This window comes from Filicampus tigris, chromosome 2 (assembly GCF_054856515.1).
Source record: "Filicampus tigris isolate MCC_2025a chromosome 2, RoL_Ftig_1.0, whole genome shotgun sequence".
Taxonomy (NCBI): Eukaryota; Metazoa; Chordata; class Actinopteri; order Syngnathiformes; family Syngnathidae; genus Filicampus; species Filicampus tigris.
In genome coordinates this window covers 17,141,824-17,162,360 of record NC_141218.1, presented here as the reverse complement: position 1 = coordinate 17,162,360, position 20,537 = coordinate 17,141,824, and the positions used below count along the sequence as shown (strand labels likewise).

The 20,537-nt window shown below is 43.2% G+C and overlaps 1 protein-coding gene across 4 annotated transcripts in view; it reads right to left on the bottom strand.

The window, feature by feature from the left end:
• Positions 1 to 20,537, bottom strand: part of unc5a (unc-5 netrin receptor A) — a 175,000-nt gene that overhangs the window by 34,041 nt on the left and 120,422 nt on the right. For 2 of the 4 annotated variants that reach the window (XM_086012718.1, XM_086012744.1), the window contains exons 6-9: positions 19,899 to 20,066; positions 10,031 to 10,195; positions 3,667 to 3,897; positions 1,450 to 1,749 (exon numbers count right to left, since the gene is read on the bottom strand). In XM_086012718.1, coding sequence (XP_085868844.1) covers positions 1,450 to 1,749; positions 3,667 to 3,897; positions 10,031 to 10,195; positions 19,899 to 20,066 — 864 coding nt within the window. The remainder of the gene's footprint in view (positions 1 to 1,449; positions 1,750 to 3,666; positions 3,898 to 10,030; positions 10,196 to 19,898; positions 20,067 to 20,537) is intronic. The other 2 variants (XM_086012726.1, XM_086012735.1) reach the window with 2 other exon arrangements.

Below are 20,537 nucleotides of genomic sequence, written 5' to 3'. Positions count from 1 at the left end.
ATTATCTTTCTTTTAAGTTCTATTCAATTATTCTTGCTTAAAGGGAAAGACCCTGTTAAATGGGCAAGATATGAAAAGAAAAATATGCACTTCAACAAGGATATCACATTTTTGAGATAGTAGACAAGTAAACAAGAAGAAAAAGGACAGTAATAATACAGAGGGGTTGCTGTGGCAACACGTCATCTGCTAATGTGCATTGAAGTCACCATGGTTACCAGGTGGCGAGGGGACTCAAACAGGCCACGAGTGTTGCAATCTTGCAATCAAAAGACCTACCGGACCAGTCTTTCATGTTTGGTTACAGTTTTGTGCTCTTTAAGTTATTACTAGAGATTTGTCATTATTTTTCACGATCAAAAGAAAATAAATGCTTGTCATTTTCAAAACCTTTCAATGTGAGGGGAGAACGCCTGCTTAAATGCTGGTGTCGTAATGAGCAGAATGACGGCGTCATCATGGAGGGCTGCATGGTCCATTTTCCTGTACCTTAGTGAACCACATTTGACCTGAGTTGCTTCAAAAAATGTAGTCCATACATCTGATCAAATTCTGAAGGATCTGTTCTCATGAATCATTTTGCACAAGTTAAAAACTACATTAGTAGGGCTCCAGAAAACACGGGCTATTTGTAATCGCATTTTAATCCGTGAGGGGAAAAGCCAAAAGGATAACAACAACAACAACATGTATGGAAGCAACATTACCGTGAACCCCCATTTTATAATGGGGGATGTTCTAGACCAGGGGCCACCAACCTTTTTAAAACTGAGAGCTACTTCTAGGGTACTGATTAAAGTGAAGGGCTACCAGTTTGATACACACATATCAAATTTGCTCAAAATATTTTGGGGAAAATCATCTCTTCCTGGTTGCGCTCCAATGTTACGGTTTGCTTATTAACTACAATAATTAACAACATTTCAACTATATTTCAATGTACTCTTTTCTACCATTGATAAATGTCCAAGTGTGATTTGGGGAGGCAGAAAAAAGTTAGAAGCAGCTCATTAAGCGGCGTTATTGAAAAAAGAAAAATTGTATTTGTATTTTAAGCATAATTAAGTGAATAATGAAAATCTGCGTATAATTAATGTCCATTGAAATGCATTGGGAGAGGAAGAAAAAAGAACCTTCACAAACTACTGATTCATTATACGTTTTCCATGAAAAACTGGGGGCAAATGCGGGGGGGGGGGGGGGGGGGGTGTGGGGTAGGCCCCAAAGCAACCAAACCCTCCAAAATATGAAATGCTTAAAACTATTGAAATCTGTTACTGTAAGTGAGGGCAGAAAGTAAGTCAACTGGGCTGGGGTGTAACGCAAATTTCTGCAAAATAGCAGAGATTTTTGAGAAAGCCAAGTCGACATGGTCAACAAAAAATATATACAGTTTAATGTAACATAAGCATGATCTTGCCACAGAAGACTACACGAAAGTAAACTCACCAGTGTTGGGAATCGTCAGCCTGCCGCCCAAGAAGTTGAAGGTCCCATAGGAAGTGTTGGCCACGTCACGGGACAGCGTTTTAAAGTAGCTCTGAGTGGACAGCCGGCTCACAAAGTCTGCGGGGTCCGAATTGAGCTTTCCGTTGTGCAGCGTGTGCGAACCCTTGGGAAGCGGGTCCAGCAGAGGCCCGTTGGTCATCGAAAACTTGCCGGTGGCATCGTGTCGGGCCCGCAGGGTGCCCTGGTAACTGGTGGTGGTGGTGGTTAGATCGGGCTGGATGGTAAGCAAATGAGAATTCTCTGTTTGGATGATAAAACATGAAGAGAGAGAGAAAACAATGAGTGGCGAGACGGGGGCTGATAGCTCACGCAGACAGACCTCACACACTCCGATGCTGTCACAACACCAAGAAAAGTGACAGAAAAACAGGAAAGACACATGGCGCTGGGAAAGACACTCACACACTCTCGACAATGCACAAACACCCGAGTCAGTTGACAGCCCTCCCCTCCTCTTGCCGTTTGTCTCTTTAGCAGCTAAACAATTAATACCGAACAACTGATACATCATGTAAGATTTTTTTTTTTTTCTTGTAATAGCGAGTCACAAACACAACAGCCCACTTCTCCATTTCCATCCAAGTCAGACAGTCGTATTTTTCTACTACTTGTGAATAAACCTCACAGGCACACACAGGCAGTGAAGAAAAGTAAATGCAATTCTTGACAATGAGGTGATGGCAAAACACAAGCGGTGTCAGGCAATCTGATAAACACACACCCGTCTTTCTGAGACTGTGAATCACTGTCAACACATCCACCTGGGGAAGACACACAGTACTAAAGCCACGTTTCCAGCAAGCAATACGGTTGAGTTGATCTTGTCACTCTACCAGTCGGTAATGTAAATCCCAATTTAGCTCAAGTTTGCGAGGACAGGATGGCGATTGCTGCAATAGTGACCTAAGAAGTGTGACGTCATACAAACGAGACGCACACAGGCAAACTGAATTCTGTTACTTTAGGCTGGAATTACCATCACATCTTCCTCCTCATGACTATGTCATGGCAGTGCAATCAGATAACTGCACAGAATCAGCAGATATCCTTAGATTCAAAGCAGGTCTTGAACATACTGTATATAAGTCACATATCAAAGCAAGTGCACCCATAGCGCATCATCGCAAACGGGATGTCACTGGAACATAAATGATGTACTGTGGTAAATCAAAGCTACAGTGAACCATTAATCCCAGATAACAATGGCCAAATTACAACCATGTTATGTTTACTGTAATTGTTGACCTGTATTTTGGGTGTGCATGCAAGCTGGTTGTTTCAGGGGTTCGGTCATGTGGGTCACTTGAAAGGATAGAAATAGACACAGATTTGTGTGTGGTGTCTCAAAGCCAGATATTTGGACTGCTTTGTGTGAAAAACTACATCCGGTTTAGTGAGCTTTCAAAAGAAATTCCTTTGGCATGTTCAGAAATGAACTAAAACAACGTTGAAAGCGTCGTCGGACTCGCGGATGGACGGCCATTTAAAATTACAGATGGACCGGCCATTGGACGGTACTATTCCTGCCCCAAAAAAGGCCAAATGTGAAGTAAAATGTCCAGGTCTGCTTATTGCAGTACTTTTCACACCTGATATGTACAATGGAACCTCTATTTAACAGACCGAGAACAACAGATTCCCCGGATTCAGCGGACACAAAAGCGTGTCCGGTCAACCGATGACGCCTCTTCTAAAATAGCTGTTTAAGTCTATTAGTTCCACAGTTGGCCGCAATGATCACATGTTTCCGGGTTCTGCTACTATCGTCATTGATACAGTAGAGTTAGACTAGAGCAGGCTTAAAATGTGGCGGCCATGTTGGCAGGGGCTACTTTCCCAGCAAAAGTGACATATATAGACATACTGTATGTGGCGGCCATGTTAGCAGGGGAGGAAGTCCCTTGAATTGTAATGAAAAGAATTGTTATCTTAGCAGTAGAAAAAAAGTACTTCGATGTCGTTGACAATCATCTCTAATGGACCACCCCTCCCCCTATTAGTCTGTTAAATCGACGGCTGACTGTACACCAAATAGAACTGAATGGTATCCCTTGGCGGAAACATGGCCTTCCGATACATATGAATACGGCACTTTGACAGCGGGCAACCAGACCGATGGACGCACAGAAGAGAGTAAAACAAAGAATAGTGTCCTACTGCTGTGGGTGAGGGGCCTGCGTGGCCGCGGCGCCCACACACCTGGCTTGCTGGGCTTGATGCCCATCGGCTGGAAGCCAGTAGTGAGAATGGACGAGTCGGCCACGTCGGCATCCAGCCCTGCCTTCTTGCGCCGGTACACCAGGACCACGATGATGAGAAGCAAGGTCAGACACAGAGCCACCGCCACCATGCCCACGTAGAGCGCCACGTCCTCCGCTCCGCTCACGGCTGTAATAAAAATACAAATAAAATAAATAAAAGCCCACAAATTATTTGCAAGCGAAAAGGCTCCCTCAGGTGTAGCGTGGAAATACCTGTGGGCTCCTGCAAGGAGTTTTTATTACCTGCTGTGTAAAGGTCTCAATTCGTTTAATCGAATAAAATCAGTTACGACATTTGGCGCTTTAACGCCGCTCGACTTCCCTGAAGCTTTCACACAGAGTTAAGAGAATGCATTAGCAAATATTACACCACCACCCTGGTATAAATGGGTCGACTTCTATTTAAATTTGCAGACAATTCAAAAGAATGCAGGTTCTTCTTTCCCTCATTTCTGCCCTGGATAAATATGCATGCGTGTTTTCCTCACCCTTTGTCTTTCTCCCAGAACACAACATCACCAAAAGAGACAAAGTGGATTTGCCTATGTGATTCAAGTCTCTCTTTTAGAATATACTCGTCTCTCAAAAGCATGGTAACCGCATGCAGTGTGGAAATGATAACTGCGCCCGGACAAACATTTGTGTGCACGCTCTGCAGGAGAATAGGATTTGCTACGGCTGTCTGACGACAGCTGGAAGATTTTCATGGCGGGGGAGGAAGATGTTCCTGAGGCCTTTGTGGAGCGGCATTGTCCCAGGGATCCACGAGGGCCTAGTACCGTCAAGTGAACGCAGTCACAAAGGAGACACGACACGTTCAGCTGAGGACGAACCCTTTCAAGTACAGAGAACATCGCCAAAGGTTACAGCACGGTGAGTTGCGGTGTGCTGAGTTGACAGCAAAAAGACAGGGACAGAAGAAGGAAGACAATTCAAACCAGAAAAAAAAAAAGAAAAACAGAAGAATAAAAGAGCAACAAAACAACTTGGCACGTAAAGGCGAAAAATGTGTGACATACTTTCCGGAAGATCTGAAAGAATTGGTGGAAGAAAGAACTAGATCATTAGATATTATGACACATTTTATGGACACAGTGTTTTTTTTTCCACTACTGTGCATGCCTACTGCTTCTCAGGAACTAGAAGCTGCATGCTAGCAGAACAAATTCGGCACATTTTAATTGGTGTGAATAAATGGGAGTTATGAAAATCTATACATTAGTGAACTTGCACCAATCAGGTTCATAAAATAGAACTACTGTACAGGATACGTTGAACGTATACTCTCTAATAACTTTGACATTTGTGACAATGAGATTCTTTGTTCTCCTGCGAGCCATGTTAAAAGTGTGTAGCTAAAAACGAACATGTTTTACAATAGCATGTCTTCACATGACCTTGAAGATGACAATCATCATTATTTCAAATAAACCAAGAACAGACAACTTGGATGATGAATAATATTTTGCGCATGTTCCAAAAAACAAGCAGATTTTTGCTGAACTGAGTCTAATTGATTAATTGAATGTATGAATTGTGCTGATTTCAAATAGCGTCATGAGCTGTGCGCAATTAATTTACATGAGCTTGCGACTAATCATTACAAACTGAGGGGGTGGGGGGGGAAGTTTCATTAGTATCCATTCATCAGAGGATGAAGACAGCTTGATACAGACTATGCTAAACGTTGATATTGAAGCATTATTCCAGCATTATGTTCTTGTTCGGAAAGAGATGATCCAAACAAATCCTCCACGTTTCAAAATGTACAAAAACAATAGGCTGTATAGCATTTTGTAGTGATAAGGCTAACATTTGCCGATACAAAGCTTGGAATGACAAAAACAAACACGGATGCTAATGTTAGCTTATCCTGTTGCCATACCTTATCTCTGGTGGCAGCAGTATTACACTCGGCCTCCTTAATCCTTCAGGGTATAAGCAATGTGCTTTAACCGAAACAAAGCTAGCTAAACCTCTCACCTCCTACAGGAGGTGTCCAAAAAGAGCAGAGAGACTACACCTCTTGTCAAATCCCCCAAGTTCAATAGTCTGGGTGAGTCAAAGGCCAGGCAAAAAGCAATGCTGTGGTATTTGGACTTGTGATGCTGCAGTCTACCGAGAGACGAGCAGACACAATACAAGGTTTGCCAGCTTACTACTAATTGGATAAACATAGCTTTGAACCGTCTGCTTGGCTCTTTACTTTTTAAGGGCAAACCAAAGGCACCGAGCAAACGTGTGATGTATAGATCCAGTATCTCCCGCACGTTGCATTCTCAAAGCCAAACAAAGTATGTCAATCAGGTGGGACTCTCTGGTCCCCCTTCCTCATCCCGTCAGTATTCTCGCGCCCTTATCGGAGCGTCACAGAGCGAAGGTTTATCTGCCCCGCCAGGTGTCACCGCCAAACGATCCCGATGCTCGCTTACAATCCTGACCGGCATCTGCTCTCAGCTCCTCTGCCCCGCTCATTGATTGTGCTGATGCCGGTCAATAACAGAGAGGGCATTTATCACACTTTAATTGACATAGTTAATCAGGCCATATAATTGAATGGGCTTTATGCTCACACAAACACATTCCCCCAATCTTTCTTTTAGCCATTTTAAGGTCCATCGTGTCACTCCATCACTCATTGCGACTTCATCTAATTGCTGCTATGGAACTTTTGATTCAGCGTGCGTGACCTTACTTTATGATGGATGCCCATCTGTGAGGAGTGTCAAAAGACCTCAGGCCGATCCATTGTACGTACTTTAAATTCAGCAGCCCGGACGGGCTGCTTAGGGATTCCTTTTTGATATCATAATTCATCTCGTCAGCGGCCGGGAAGCTGAAGTTTTGGACTCTTGTGGCATTGGCAGTCGCACCTGTAAGGCCTGCTCACGCTATGATACATAAAAAACTTTGCAGCCCCCTGCGCCTCTTCCCAGGGTATTTATCATGAGCCCTGGGAATATATTTCATCCCATGGCCATTCCTAGTCGCCCGGCTGAAGATGAATCACACTGGAGTTCTTCAGGTCAGGGATATGTGGCTAGTAAAACTCTCAAAGTGAATGTGACCATTACTTTCGTCACAATACAGTCATCCTATCCCTCAGCAAAGGCCTGGTGAAATATAGGCCCAAACAAACGGTCATCCATTTTTCATGCCACCTCTGACCCCGCAGTGACAAACAAAATCATGACAAAAACATCAGACGTTGCTCCAACAAATTAACCCTCAAAGCAAAGGGAGATGATGAGTTTGATGTTATCAGCCAAAACAGTCATCACAATCATGCGGCCCGATTTATACAAAAAACAAAACAACAAAAGACATTTGAAATCTCCTGCACTTCTCCGCTATCCTTTCTGTGCCCTTCACCACCTGTCTGCCATTTTGCCAAGTGACAATGTGCTCATGGCTTCATCTTGCAAAATGAAAAGTATGCTGCTTTGGTGACGTCTGTTTTTCGGAGATGCCAAACAACACTCATCGCATTACATTGACACGTCTTAAACACGCAACATACGCTGTTACTGTCTTAATGAGGGAGATTAAGAGATGTGTGTGAGGTCTTCTGACAAAAGACATCCAGTACGAAAGTCACTCGGCATTTGTAACGTTCGATTACACTCATCGAGAAGGGTGCCTTTTGTTTCGGGGGCACGTTTTCCCAGCACAGCTAATAGCGCAAAGGCACTGTTCAAGTATGGGAGTTGCTGACTAGCCAAAACCATCTTGCTATTTTGCTTATTATCACACTTCACACTGCTATTGTCTAAGGGACAACATATGCTGGGAGCAGATTGGCCTTCTTCAGAGGCCAGTGCAAATACAGTCACTCTGCAAGCAACAACGACTGGCCATCTTTGTGTACACTACACATTGTGACTCTCTGGGGAAGAGCAGATGACCTTTGATGATGGGCTGACTGATGCTTCCTGGTTCACTGCGCCAGACTTGGCGACGGTTAAGACGTGCACGTGCATGCGCAAAGACGCACACACGGGGGGGGCTTATGCATATGCGGTGCACGTCCACAAGCGTGCACGACACCCACACGCAAGCCTTCCATGTATCGGCCCATCCGATTGTGCCAATCAGCGCGAGATAAATTATTCAGTGCACTCATTCGCTCGCCCATGTCAATTAAATCCCCATTAAAAGACGGTGTTTACCAAGCAACAACAAAGGCGATTTATAACCGTTTCTCTCTGCAGCTTGAGACTCATGACTGGATGGGAAAATGCACTATAGTCTTCCAGACAGGTTTATGATTGAAAATATATGAAATGAAATGAACGGCCAAAATGTGCAGTGTAAATTATGGCGAGTCTGAACTGTGATATTGAGAGACATGCCGGTTCTTCAATTTCTCTCACAGGATTAATAAAATACTTCCACTTGTACTTCATCAGGGATCTGGCATGAATATCTGCACGAGTCATCAAACTGGTCAAAAAGCCCATGAAAGGAGCACAAGATACAATAAAGATAATAACAGCTCTGTGTATAAAAATATATACATTTTAAAGGGGACTTATCATAAGGAAAATCGACTAATTGCTTTGCTACAAAATTTGTGGCGCCCGTAAATTCATCTACTTCAATTAAAGAACATCGGTAGCAAGTCATGTTTTTAATGCAGGCAATTACAGTGGTTTATGTAGCACCTAGTTTGCGTACTGTATAAAGTTATCTGGTCTTTTCTTTAGTTCTAAAACATGTTTTCCAATACAACAAGTTTCATGTAAATCCCAAATACGAATTTGAAGAGGAAGTCAACCCAAACATACTTTTTTTTCCAGATGTTCTATGAAGGCCCACTGGTCTAAACCCGGCATTCTGATTAATATTGTGTTTGCCGAACATTAGATATCCACCCGTTTTTAGCTAGCTCAGGGGGCGGCCATTTTGTCACTTCTGTCGACTGAAGATGACCTCGAAGTTGCTCAGGGCTCAGATAACGACCAATCACGGCTCAGCTGTTTTCTGAAGCTGAGATATGATATATCTGAGCCCTGAGCAACTTTGACGTCATCTTCAGTCGACAGAAGTGACAAAATGGCCACCCCCTTAGGTGGCTAACAACGTGAATTTTGCTGCTCATCTTCTATTCCACAAACCCAATATTAACTCATTCAATACCAGACGTTTTCAAACCTTCTATGAAATGACATAAATATGTCATTGGGATAGAATAAGAATGCCTTATTTCAACTAGTGGGCCTGCATAGAACATATTCCCCTTAAGAAATACACAGGCGTGGAAGGATCCACATGTGGCAAATGTTTTTGCGAGAGTGTTTGAATCAAGAGAGATTTCATTTTCAGGTCTATTATTAGAGAGTCAGAAGGGATCACAACATCAGTGTGGGTGAAAATGTACCATTGCAGAGGAGAGCACTGCACCAGTGTTAATTACGACTGTTCGCAGTTGGGCTCTTAAAGTCATGTGCCAGCTGCATTGAGCTATCCCCGAACTCATTCCTGGTCTACCTGCCATTGTATCGTGACTGCACAGAAGATCGATGGAAGTCCTCCCTGCCACTTTGGTCACACAGACGGTGTCTCAAAGCCATACGCTGCAATTAATAAGTAGAAAAACAAGTGGGCCTGCACCACTGTCAGGAATTACATTTTAATGGAGCGTTCTGTTCAGTGTTGGCTGGCACTGTTTGAAAAGCGTCAAGTTCATTATCAAGGTTAGTGGATGCAGCACTGTCACAAAGGTATTTTGAAACCTTCTACTATTTGGAAAAGGATTACCCAAAATATTATCAGCACCTCGCATTTGGATGCACTTGCTTTAAAGCCTCAATGACAAGGCTCAACAACAAAGCATTAGCTCTTGTAAAGGTGGAATTAGATTTAAATATGCCACTGTCTCACTTTAAACTGTATGAGTGTACCTAATGAAATAAAGTAATACATATTTCGTGACTTGACTTTCATATTTTCGTGAAGGTTTGAGGTAATTATGATCATACATTAAAAGAGAGCGGGCTTTCAGCCAATGCTCGCGTCTACACTGGTCTTACCTTTTAGCTCAAGCTTTGGCCATGAAAATTCAACAAGGGCAGTGGAGTTGTAAATAATTTTGTGGCCAAAGTGTATTGAATTTAAGTTCATTTAGCACTTAGTAGCCTTGGCATGCTCACAAACTCTTGCTGCCTACTAATTATGTTACATGACATCATTTTCCCTGTAACTCACCAAGTGGCACAACAAGAGTGCAGGTTGCACTACGTGGGCGGTTGTACACTCACTCTGTGGGCACTGCTCGCTGGTGCAGTTAAGAGACTGAAGGTCGTGCCCCTGGCAGTCTTTGCCTCCGGTGCCAGGTGACGGCTGGGTGCACTCCCTGCTCCGCCACATCGCACAGTCGGCGCCGCACGGCGACCACTTGCTCCATTCGCTCCAACCTCCATCCACTGTAGACACATCATCGCGGAACAGAAAACACACTGCGGTGAAAAAAAAAACGTCATGTATTTATTTCACTTCCAAATAAAGGCGTATTAAAAAACATAAAACTAAGAGCTATTGATCGGAAAACATGCTCAACAAATTCAAAGCACTATACGCAATATGTTTTCTGTTTTTTTTTTACAACATATAGAACATTGTAGCACTCATGCAAAAGCAGTGGGCGCATTTGCATGCACGACCTGCAGAAAACTGCTAGAAAACTCTGTTGCCATCTTGTGCAAATCTACAGGCTCTCAAATGTAAACCTGTTGGGAATGCACAAAGACATGCAAATCCACTTGCAAATGCTCAAATCCAAGCAGATGTACAGGGAAGTTGAAGATTGTTTTTCCCTTTACCCTTTCCTCTTTTTGTTTATTTAGAACATGGAAATTAGACGTAACCAAGCTAAACCTTACCGCTCAGTGATTTAACTAAGCCTGTACAACACTTCGGTTCTTCAAATCTATTCAGTGAATAGCAAATGTGTTAGACCACAACTGAGAGATTCATACAATTGCCATAAATCAACAGAATGAGATGGAAAGTAAAAAAAAAACAATGTTTGCGTCAAACTTAATAGTGTATAGAAACTTTTTAACTAAAAATTATATCTGTAAATACATTTTTTACAAAAAAAAAGACGCTGGGCTCAAATGCAAAGTTGTAAAAGGTGAATTCAGTTTTGAAATTCCTCACTGCCGTTCAAAATGGTGAAACATCGAGAGCTCGCTGAAATTGCTTGTTACCATTAAATTACTCCATGGCGCTTCATGGTCTCTCTTTTGGCTTATATGACAGGCGCCATAATACATTGGTTAAGCACTGCATGCATTTGATGTCTCGACACGCATGTTTGGACTGCCAAGGACATTTACAGTACAGTGATGCTTCAACATAAAAGTAGCCTAACTTACCATTTTTTTGCCGATATTGGGTGGCAGCAAATTTCACAATAAAAACAGAGGCCAAGTGTTTTCCTTCAAGCTGTTTTATTGCCACTACAAGTTGAGGTTTTCTGTCAAACATATAACAAAGGTAATGCATTTAAACAAATTTTGCCTTATGAACGCACACTAGCTTAATGCTAACACATAATGGGAAATGCTATAGACACGTTAATGAAACTAGCATTGATAACGCTGTAGTTATAACCCTTCAAACAACATAAATCAGAACCCAAATGATAGCAACACATGCAGACAGTAGAAACAATACAGAGAAGCATGTATTCTTTATCCTCATTATCAAATCTGTGTTATGTCTCTATGCATTATACTGCACCCTGTTGTCCAAGGCAGGTACACCAGACACGCAATGCCCATTGAAATAAAGCATGAAATCATGATGCACAAACTGTTTAATTATTTACATTCAATTAGTGCTGTCACTTCTGCTTTTATTTTTTACTATTAAACAAAGTTCACTATTGTATATAGATAGATAATAATAGAAAAAAAATAATAGATAGAAAATTACGTGTACGCTCTCCCGGCTTTAAGGGTAGAAAGACGCAACAGCGCTCCCGGCTCTAGTGGTAGAAACGCGGGTATGCGCTCCCGTCCTTAATGGGTTAATAACGCACCACTGTATATACGGTTGAACCTGAAGCAATGGTATGTGAACATATTGCACATCAAAGTACATATTAGGGATGTGACGATTCACTCAAGCCCCGATTCGATTTTGGATTTTCAGTTTCGATTTGAATCGATTTTAAAAAAAATTGCTACCATGCTTGACTCTGTGCACTAGTGTGGTTCTGCAGCCATCCACAAACGCAATACGCAATGATGTTTAGCGCAAAGGTATAATTCGATCTACACATTCAAAATGTGCTATGCATCTGGAATGAAAAAACGTTTCGATGCATGATTTTCGATTAATTGTTACATCCCTACAACATAATTAAAATGTAATTTAACATATAAACAGTTCTGAGAGTACACTGCTGTGGGATAGAGTGCATCAATTTTAACACAAGTCAAGAGTGCAGCCATTTTGCAACAAAGGTGGGGTGCTGGTGGCACAGAGTTATATTGAGAGTGACGCAGCACCCAGCCTGGGGAAGGTTACCACAGGGCTAATAGGAAAAAGAGCCGTAATGAGCTCTCGTGGGGGGAGCAACACCATGGTCTTGCTCTTCCCTGTCCCGATTGTATCAGTGGAGAGGACCTGGCGAAATGACTTCGACGACACACACACTAACACACCTCTATGACAGCAACAGCCCTCTTCCTGGCTGACCCCAGGGCAAGGAAACGGTAGCTCTCATTAATCCGAGCAATAAAGAGTGCAGGGTGCATGAACTCCGGAGTACGAATCTGGCACCAGAGCGGGTCAGAGGCTTTGGTTTATGAAGCAAGAGTGCTACTCAGGGTGGGATGGAACTAATATAGCATAACTACTCTGACTGATAATGTTATTCGGGTTTGGCACCGGTCCATGATTGAAAAGTGGCAAAAAGCAGAGTCACAGGTGTGTGAATTAGGCCCCTTTGCGCACCAACGCTATGAGATGCTGTATGTGTGTCCATAATTATTGTGAGTGTGTGTGTGTGTGTGTGTGTGTGGCAGGATGCTGACACAGCTCGGGTCTCTATGCAGTCAGATCTGTTTGGCAGAGCGAGCGGAACCAATCAGATAATTGTCCTTGTTTGGCATTGAGTGGACCCATCCGTGGGCCAGTGGGCTGATTATCCGAGCTGGGATTGAAAATGATTGAATAGCAAATTAGATCCTAATGAATGCGGAAAGTCGCCCCTCAGTTTATCCACGCCACTGTGAAATAAAGAGATGAGATCAAAATTCGTCCTGATGAGGCAATGAATTTGTATTTTTTTCCCCCAGCACAAAGAAAGATGATTGGACTTGTTAATATTTTCAAACAAAAGAGACTCGAGTGGAAATAGCACGAGACTTATGAAAACGTCTTTGAGAAGAGAATTTTATTTTTTGTAGGATTACGAAATAAAAGTATTACAATGTTAATGTAAAATATGCACTTGCCGCAACCCTGCCTATTAGTCTTTTTTTTAAAGAGTGTATTTTTAGGGATTTTCATAACCCTAACCCTCCTATAAATAATATACTGTACATTATAAGCAATCATACATACAAAAATTCAGAAACGGCAAGAACCAAAGCAAGTTAGCGGCACACAACAGCGATTGAGACTTACACTGACTAATTCACGGAGGGGAACTGCTTATGCGCCTCGGTAGGTGCTGCTGTTTTCATTAGCAATGGAGTGAGCAATAAAGTTCAAAAATAGGTGTAGTAGTTTAACTTTAGTTTAGCTTTATAATGTCCATCATCTGTATTTTCCTGAAGGACAAAAAGGAAGCCACTATTTGCACATAAGAGGCCAAATAATAAGGTGAATAAATACCGTGAAGCAGAAAAGTTTATTTCCCTTCTAAAAATGTAACTCGGAAAGCAAAAAAAACGGGTCTGTTCTTATTCCTTCCACAGTGTAACACAGAAATCGGATTATCCACACAGTTTTCCATATAAAATCCCCAGGAAGAGATTGTTGGCACAAGAGTGAAAGGCTGTGCAACTGATTTTCAATCACGCAGCACCACAGGTTTGAGGTCAGGCCGGCTACCGAGGAGGGACAGCAATACAATAGCCCAGTGGCACGCCTCAATTTTCGACACGTTGTCAAGGGGGAAAGGGGAAAAAAAAGACCCTGCCATTCTTTACAGGTCAAAGCAGGGTCTGTTTGTGCCTTTTGCTCCTCATAACGACAACGGTCTACGACGGTCATAGTTTCATTGAACACCTTTGGTTTGGCATGCCCTTGAGGGGAACATGAGAGCCGAGGGTCATCCCTTATTATTTACAGTTCTGTCAACACGCATGTACACAGTAACAGGCCCCCTAATCCTACCGACCTGACGAGAACAGCCTCAGACAATCCCACACGGATTGCAGCTCAACTCGATGAAGTGACCGATACAACGTCACCTAATGTTGTGTATTTTTGAAAACATTTGCGCCTTACGCTTCCTATTGCTGGATGAATGCAAGTTCGAATGGATAACTGAACAAAGCAGACATGTCTCCCTTATGTTAACTAATTCGGTGCAATGAGCCAAAACGGGCGACTGAATGTGAGATGCCGAGAGGGAGCCAAGGCAAATGGCACCGAATGATTGAAAGAGCGACGGTCCAAGTCTGTCACCAGATGGCCGCGCTCCTTTCAATGTGAACTAATATGTTTTCTGTGCTATTAGCAACATCTTGCATTTGTTCTCTGGACACAAATGAAGTCTCCGGAACAAGCTCACTTGCTAAGGAGAACTAGACACTTGCCCGCAGTGCAGAAAAACGGCAAGCATATGCATGTGCATACAACACGGGCGCACGCACACTTGCAAACAAATACACTAGCCCCGAGTCTGTTTATTTTCCATCTAGCAGAATTCTCATGACTCCGCTGGCAAGCCTGAGGGATCAGTACAATATTTGAATAATTCACCCAAGTTAGCAATCTTTTCATGTCGTTTGCGTTCCTCTCTCACTACTTGATTCATTTGTATGGGTCAGGTGTCGCCGCCATGATTGTAGAACTCGGCTCCAACTACTTAAAGTTGCCTCGGGTACTGCATATTTGCCCGAATGTGACATTTTGCCCCGATTGTTGGCCCAAGACTCGGAAAATAGCACAAGAATGGAGTCAATGTGGATGCGTTGGCTGGAATATACTGCGCGTCTATTCAAAATTCAATGCAAAGACAAAGAAAGTGAAAGTGAACAGAGATAAACTCTTGTCGTGTTTGGCCAACTGCCTGTCTCAAGTGTTGAGCCCGTTGTGCGCGCAGCCTCGGATTTTAGCCTCAGCCTCCTCCGTGAGCTCCCTGGGCCCCTCCCAGCATGGAGCCCATCTGATCTGACAGACTGGCCTCACTCCGCCTACTCTCTAACACTTTGGGGACTTGGACCTTTCAAGCTTCACAAGAAGAGAAGTGCTAGCGTCCTTTCGCAAGGAGGAGTCACAGAACAAGCTGTTGTAGAAGATGTCAGCCTTAAGAAGTCAGTGGGAATTATGTGTAGGAAAAATACCATTCCTATTAATGAATGCTCATATTTGTATATATACACCCACACACACAAAAAAAAAGACATAAACCGCGCTAGTACGTTGCAGTGAAATTATAGTCTTTGTATGTCAGTGGTTTCAAGCTCTAATGGATTTGTTTACTGGAGTACATTCATTTAGTTGGCATAAACACACACACAAAAGGGGCAAAGCAAATACTAGAAGCCATCAATCTACTAATGGGGAGAAATAAGCAGATGCAAGCTGTAGAAGCAGCTAAAACAAAAAAAAAAAAACTAAATCTTTATGCAATAGCCTTCTACTTTACAATAAAAGCCACAACAGCACAAAGGCAATGAAAGTACAGATCCAAAACGAAGGCCCTGAAGATGCCTCAAGTGGCACTAGAAAAGAGAGCACTACGGTTAAAGGGGAAGTCAACCCAAACATTTTTTTCAAGAATATGTTCTATGCAAGCCCACGAGTTGAAAAAAAGGCCTTCTGACAAATATTGAGTTTGTGGGATGAGAGTTAATCCACCCGTTTTTAGCCATCTCTAGGGGCGGCCATTTTGTCACTTCTTTCGACTGAAAATGACATCACGACAGCTCACGGCTCAGGTAATGACCAATCACGGCTGACTTGTTTGAAGCTGAGCCGTGACTGGTCGTTACCTGAGCCCAGAGCAGTTGCGATGTCATTTTTAGTCCACAGAAATGACAAAATGGCCACCCCCTGAGATGGCTAAAAAGGGGTGCATTTTGCTCCTCAAGTCATATTCCGCAATATTGATCAGAATGCTGTGTTTCAACTAGTGGGCATGCTGGGAACATATTGAAAAAAATGTGTTTGAGTTGATTTCCACTTTAAGTAGAAATGAATAATGTGCACTTGTGGAAAATGTTGACCTTTCTTGAGAAATGACGACAACTGCACTCCTGTAAGACGAGTATCAGGAGAAAGCGACAAGAATGGATAAAAAGCCTTGCCTAAGTATAAAAGGACGCTTGCATGCCGCCCGTGTCGCTGAATGTGACTCTGATATGCCTCCTTTAGTACGTCAAAGACGGGCGATTCATGGTCGTCGTGTGTTTGATGAATCAAAAGTGATCATTCAGATGTATTTGGGTTTGTCGCTGCCGGGCAGTGCGTGAGCCTGCCGACAAATGATGGAGCGGTCACTTCATCGCTGCCGACTCGGGAGGCACATTCGTGAGTACACGGCCGAGCAGCCGTGCCACTTGTGATTGGAGAGAACATACTTATCATGTCCACGGCTCTGCCGTGTTGGACTTTGGCCTTGAGGGGAACCTGCTTCAGGTGCTGACAGCCGGACTTGTCTGAGCCACTGAGACAGGTAACACGGGAAGCGGGGAGGACGCAGAGGTCACCCGCTGCTGCAAGACCGCAAGATTGACAGGGACGTGACAGCGAACCTTGTTGTCTTCTCACAATACAGTGGATCCTTCCAAAGGTCAAATGCGAAACATCTCACTTGACTCAGTGAGCATATAAAGGATTCACTTCACCGGTGTTTTGCTTTTTCTTTTGATTTCATTTCTGATTTTTGTGTGATTCAAGCCTAGAAGGGTACCAGTGATGGCAAAGCAGAAAAATATAGTGGTAACCATAATAGGACTGCAGCTATTCAATATTTAAGTATTCAGGTATCATACAAAAACATCTATCGACCAATAAAGTATTCTGATGAAATATATTTTTGCTTGGTTAAAAAACAATTATAAATACAAGGCACACTTTTTTTCTTGCAGAGCAGTTTTGCGACTCCAATTGAGGAGCAACTTTGTAATGTTAAGATTTTTTTGGTAGGCTGGAGAGCTGAAGCAAGAGTTTTATTAAACACTACAAATATGACATGACGAATGAACAATTGGTTCTTTTTTATATAGTTAGGTTTTATTTTCTAAATTCAGTGTATATGTATATGTATATGTACTATTTTCTCGTCTAGACGTGAAGCTAAATTGACTTTAAATTAAAAAAAAAAGATGAGATCCACTGTAATGCAATTTGAGAACATTTATTGTGTAGACCTCAAAATTCAAAATCAAAATTCAGAGAACTCTATTACGAAAACAAACAAATATTACTGATATTATAACCTGGCTGACGTACGGCACAGCGTACCGTAATTCATTTCTGGTTCTGCTTCTGTTTAGCGAGTAGGTTTTCTCTCCAGAGTGTAGACGTTTAGTAATCTGCCTGCTATTTTATTGTTCAAAGTTGGATGTTCTTCCGCTTGAACGTGGTTGCAGCCAGTCGTCTGTGAAATGTGGACTTGATCACACCAAGTACTTAATTCTGGTGTTAAACGCACTAGTAGTGTCAGTCTAAAGTTAGCTTAGCAATTAGCATGTCCTCTCCATCTTTCCTTGTCATCCCTTCTTGAGATGGATACTTGACTGAACAGAAGTATAGCTTATTTGCCGCCACGGAGGTGATGATTACTGCCTTAGAAACGACTGCGCAACGAACGCATTTGGTCACAGGAGTAGCGCGCCGAAGCTCGTCGCTACTTGCAGCTATCTGGAACTGCATAAATAGCATGGAGCTACTCGAGCCTCGGCCTCCGAATGGCGGGTTGCTCCACTTCAACACGTGCGCGTCCAGCCCGGCGAAGCTTTTTGGGACGCTCTAAGGCAGCGGATTCTCAGTTTTGCTATTCAATTTCTTTTTATGAGGTGTCAAATGCAAATTTTGCTTCGAAATGATTTGAGAACCACAGTAGCCCTTTTGCCATCTTAAGCAGCACATTTGACTATGCCCCGGTTTGCCAAGAATGGATTAGTAGGAACTGCAACTGTGTCAAGCTGTCAGCAACAAAGTGCGCAAAGTCATTTTCATCTATTAACCTACCTTTGAAAAGTAGTCTGACGGCTGTTGCCAGCTGAGACCAGGCTCTCGCTGCTAGCAGGTAACAGCTAGCTGCTAGCCACGGTGACTGATGTGTTATATTGTGACAGTGTAATTAATTAGACCGTTTTTAGCATCCTTATTTAGCAACTGTATATCATTTTGGGAAGATTTTGTGTTGATATTGGTGGCAACAGTATGTTATGGCAATAACAATTGGCCTCAAGCCACTCTTCAGTTTGGAATCTAAGTCAAGCGAGTTGCCACTCCGCCACAAGCTGCAAGGGACAAATTCTAAATAAAAGCCCTTGTATGATAGCTAAGAAGGTTGTTTAATAATTGCCTGTGGAGTTATTAAACATTTTATGGTTGTGACAGTTTAAGCCTGTGACAAATTAATTTCACTTAAGATATGGAAAACTTGTTTTGAAGTCAACCAGCGCCATGGAATGGATTGTTTGACTTTCAAGATTCCACTGTAAACAGAAAAATGTGTTTCCTCCATAATCTATGTTCACAGAATGCATTGCATTTTCCGCCGAAACTTTGTAAAGCTAAAGTTACACACGTTTTTCTTATGGAGCGAGAGATGAGAGCAGGGTTTGGTCTAACAACAGCAGGTCTGACAATCTCTTCATGTTCATAGAGGTCAGTATTGTGCTTTTGCTACAGGGGAATGTCAAGCATCCCTGGACAACCCATTCAATTGAATTTAATTTAATTACCGTTGGCTTGAGAGCTAATAGTACTAGATCCATCCAGATAGCACCCTGAACGAGTATAGTTTGCCTCCATCCACTTGCCGGGTTAGGTTACTTCCACTCCGCGCTTGACATCTGGTGATGTCTCTACATGAGCGATGTGTAACATAATACCTTGATTCACGGAGGAAAATAACCTCTGTTTTAGCATGGGAGAGGCTGCTGCCGACAGAGGTGTAGGATTTCCCTCAGCGCTTCTTAAGCAAGGAGGATTTCTCCTGCAGGCTGCTGTTTGATCCGCAGGCAGCACAACAGCCATTGCTAGTTTGTACGCAATCGGGCGTTTTCCTCCACTCTGCGCTTTGTTCCTGTATTCATTCATTCATCCATCCATCTTGCTTCTTTCACCTTTAACCTCATTTTCATACGCAGCTCTTTCGCTGTCATGCTATCTCTGGCCCATCGTCACGGGGCTAATGTAGGACTGCGAATGCAGCAAGATGCATCTCAGGCTACAAAGGATCGATATCCATTGCTCAATATCAGGGAAGGCGCTCCCTGCCTCTTGGATTCTCTCACGAGAGAGAGACTGGGCAGGGAAATGAAACGCCCCCGACTCTTACGACGTAAACATAGCACACAGGCCGCCATAATTCACCTTTTTATTGCCCATATTTACTACACAGCTTTAGCTGCAAACAATAACAAATGTAGTAGCTGGTCTGACACAGCAGCATGGCTGGCTGGGACTATGTCTCTTAAATCAGAGAGGTCTATGAAATAAGAGCAGGGTCTTCATAAAAGATAATGAGATATGTGAGCAAAGTGGGATGATAAATCACTTTCAAGGCCATGAGGACTAATAGGTACTGAAAATGACAGTGTACGTTTATTAGTGGAATACAGCAGAAACCGAACCATCCGAGGGAAGAGCCGCGGGCCAAAATAAAGATGAGCGGATGACTTCTGGATGCAAAGAAATGCAAAAAGAAAGCCATAGGAAGCCAAGTGCCACAGGACAAGCAGGGGGTTGCCTGGGAGTTACCTGGACAGGTGGCCACGCAGGCACTTTTCTGGACGTTCTGCCCCTCACAGGACGTGCCTCCGTTCAGTGGCGTGGGGTTGGTGCAGCTCCGACTCCTCTTCTGCCAGCCTCGCCCACACACAGCGCTGCAGGACGACCAGGTGGTCCACGTGGACCAGCCGCCGTTGACTGTCACACCGGCGCAAGGAGGGACATGGGTTGGCGGGGTTGGGGGTTGGGAGAGGTTTGGAAGGATGATGGGGTTGGGGATGGGGATGGGATGAGGGACAGAGCAGCCAGGATTACCCGACATGCACTAAGGACAAGTCGTGTGTGCTCCAAGAATAATCGTGAGTGCTGCTGCGGTTCAAACGGAAGCTTGAGAGAGGGTGGCTTTTTCCTGCGCTCGAGGTGGAATTACAGCCACCTGAAGTGCAGACACAACGGCTACATTAAGGTGACCGTATCCTAACCTGATTAACCAAAAGGATATGAGAAACAAGATGGTGACTACGTTTATATTATGCACAGCCAAATTGGCAGTCAAACAAATAGCGACGCCCTAACGCGTTACTCTAATATGTGCATGCTTTTCAGTAACGGCGTTACTATATAGAATTGAAACATGGTGACAAGGTCACACCTGAATTTCAGTGATAA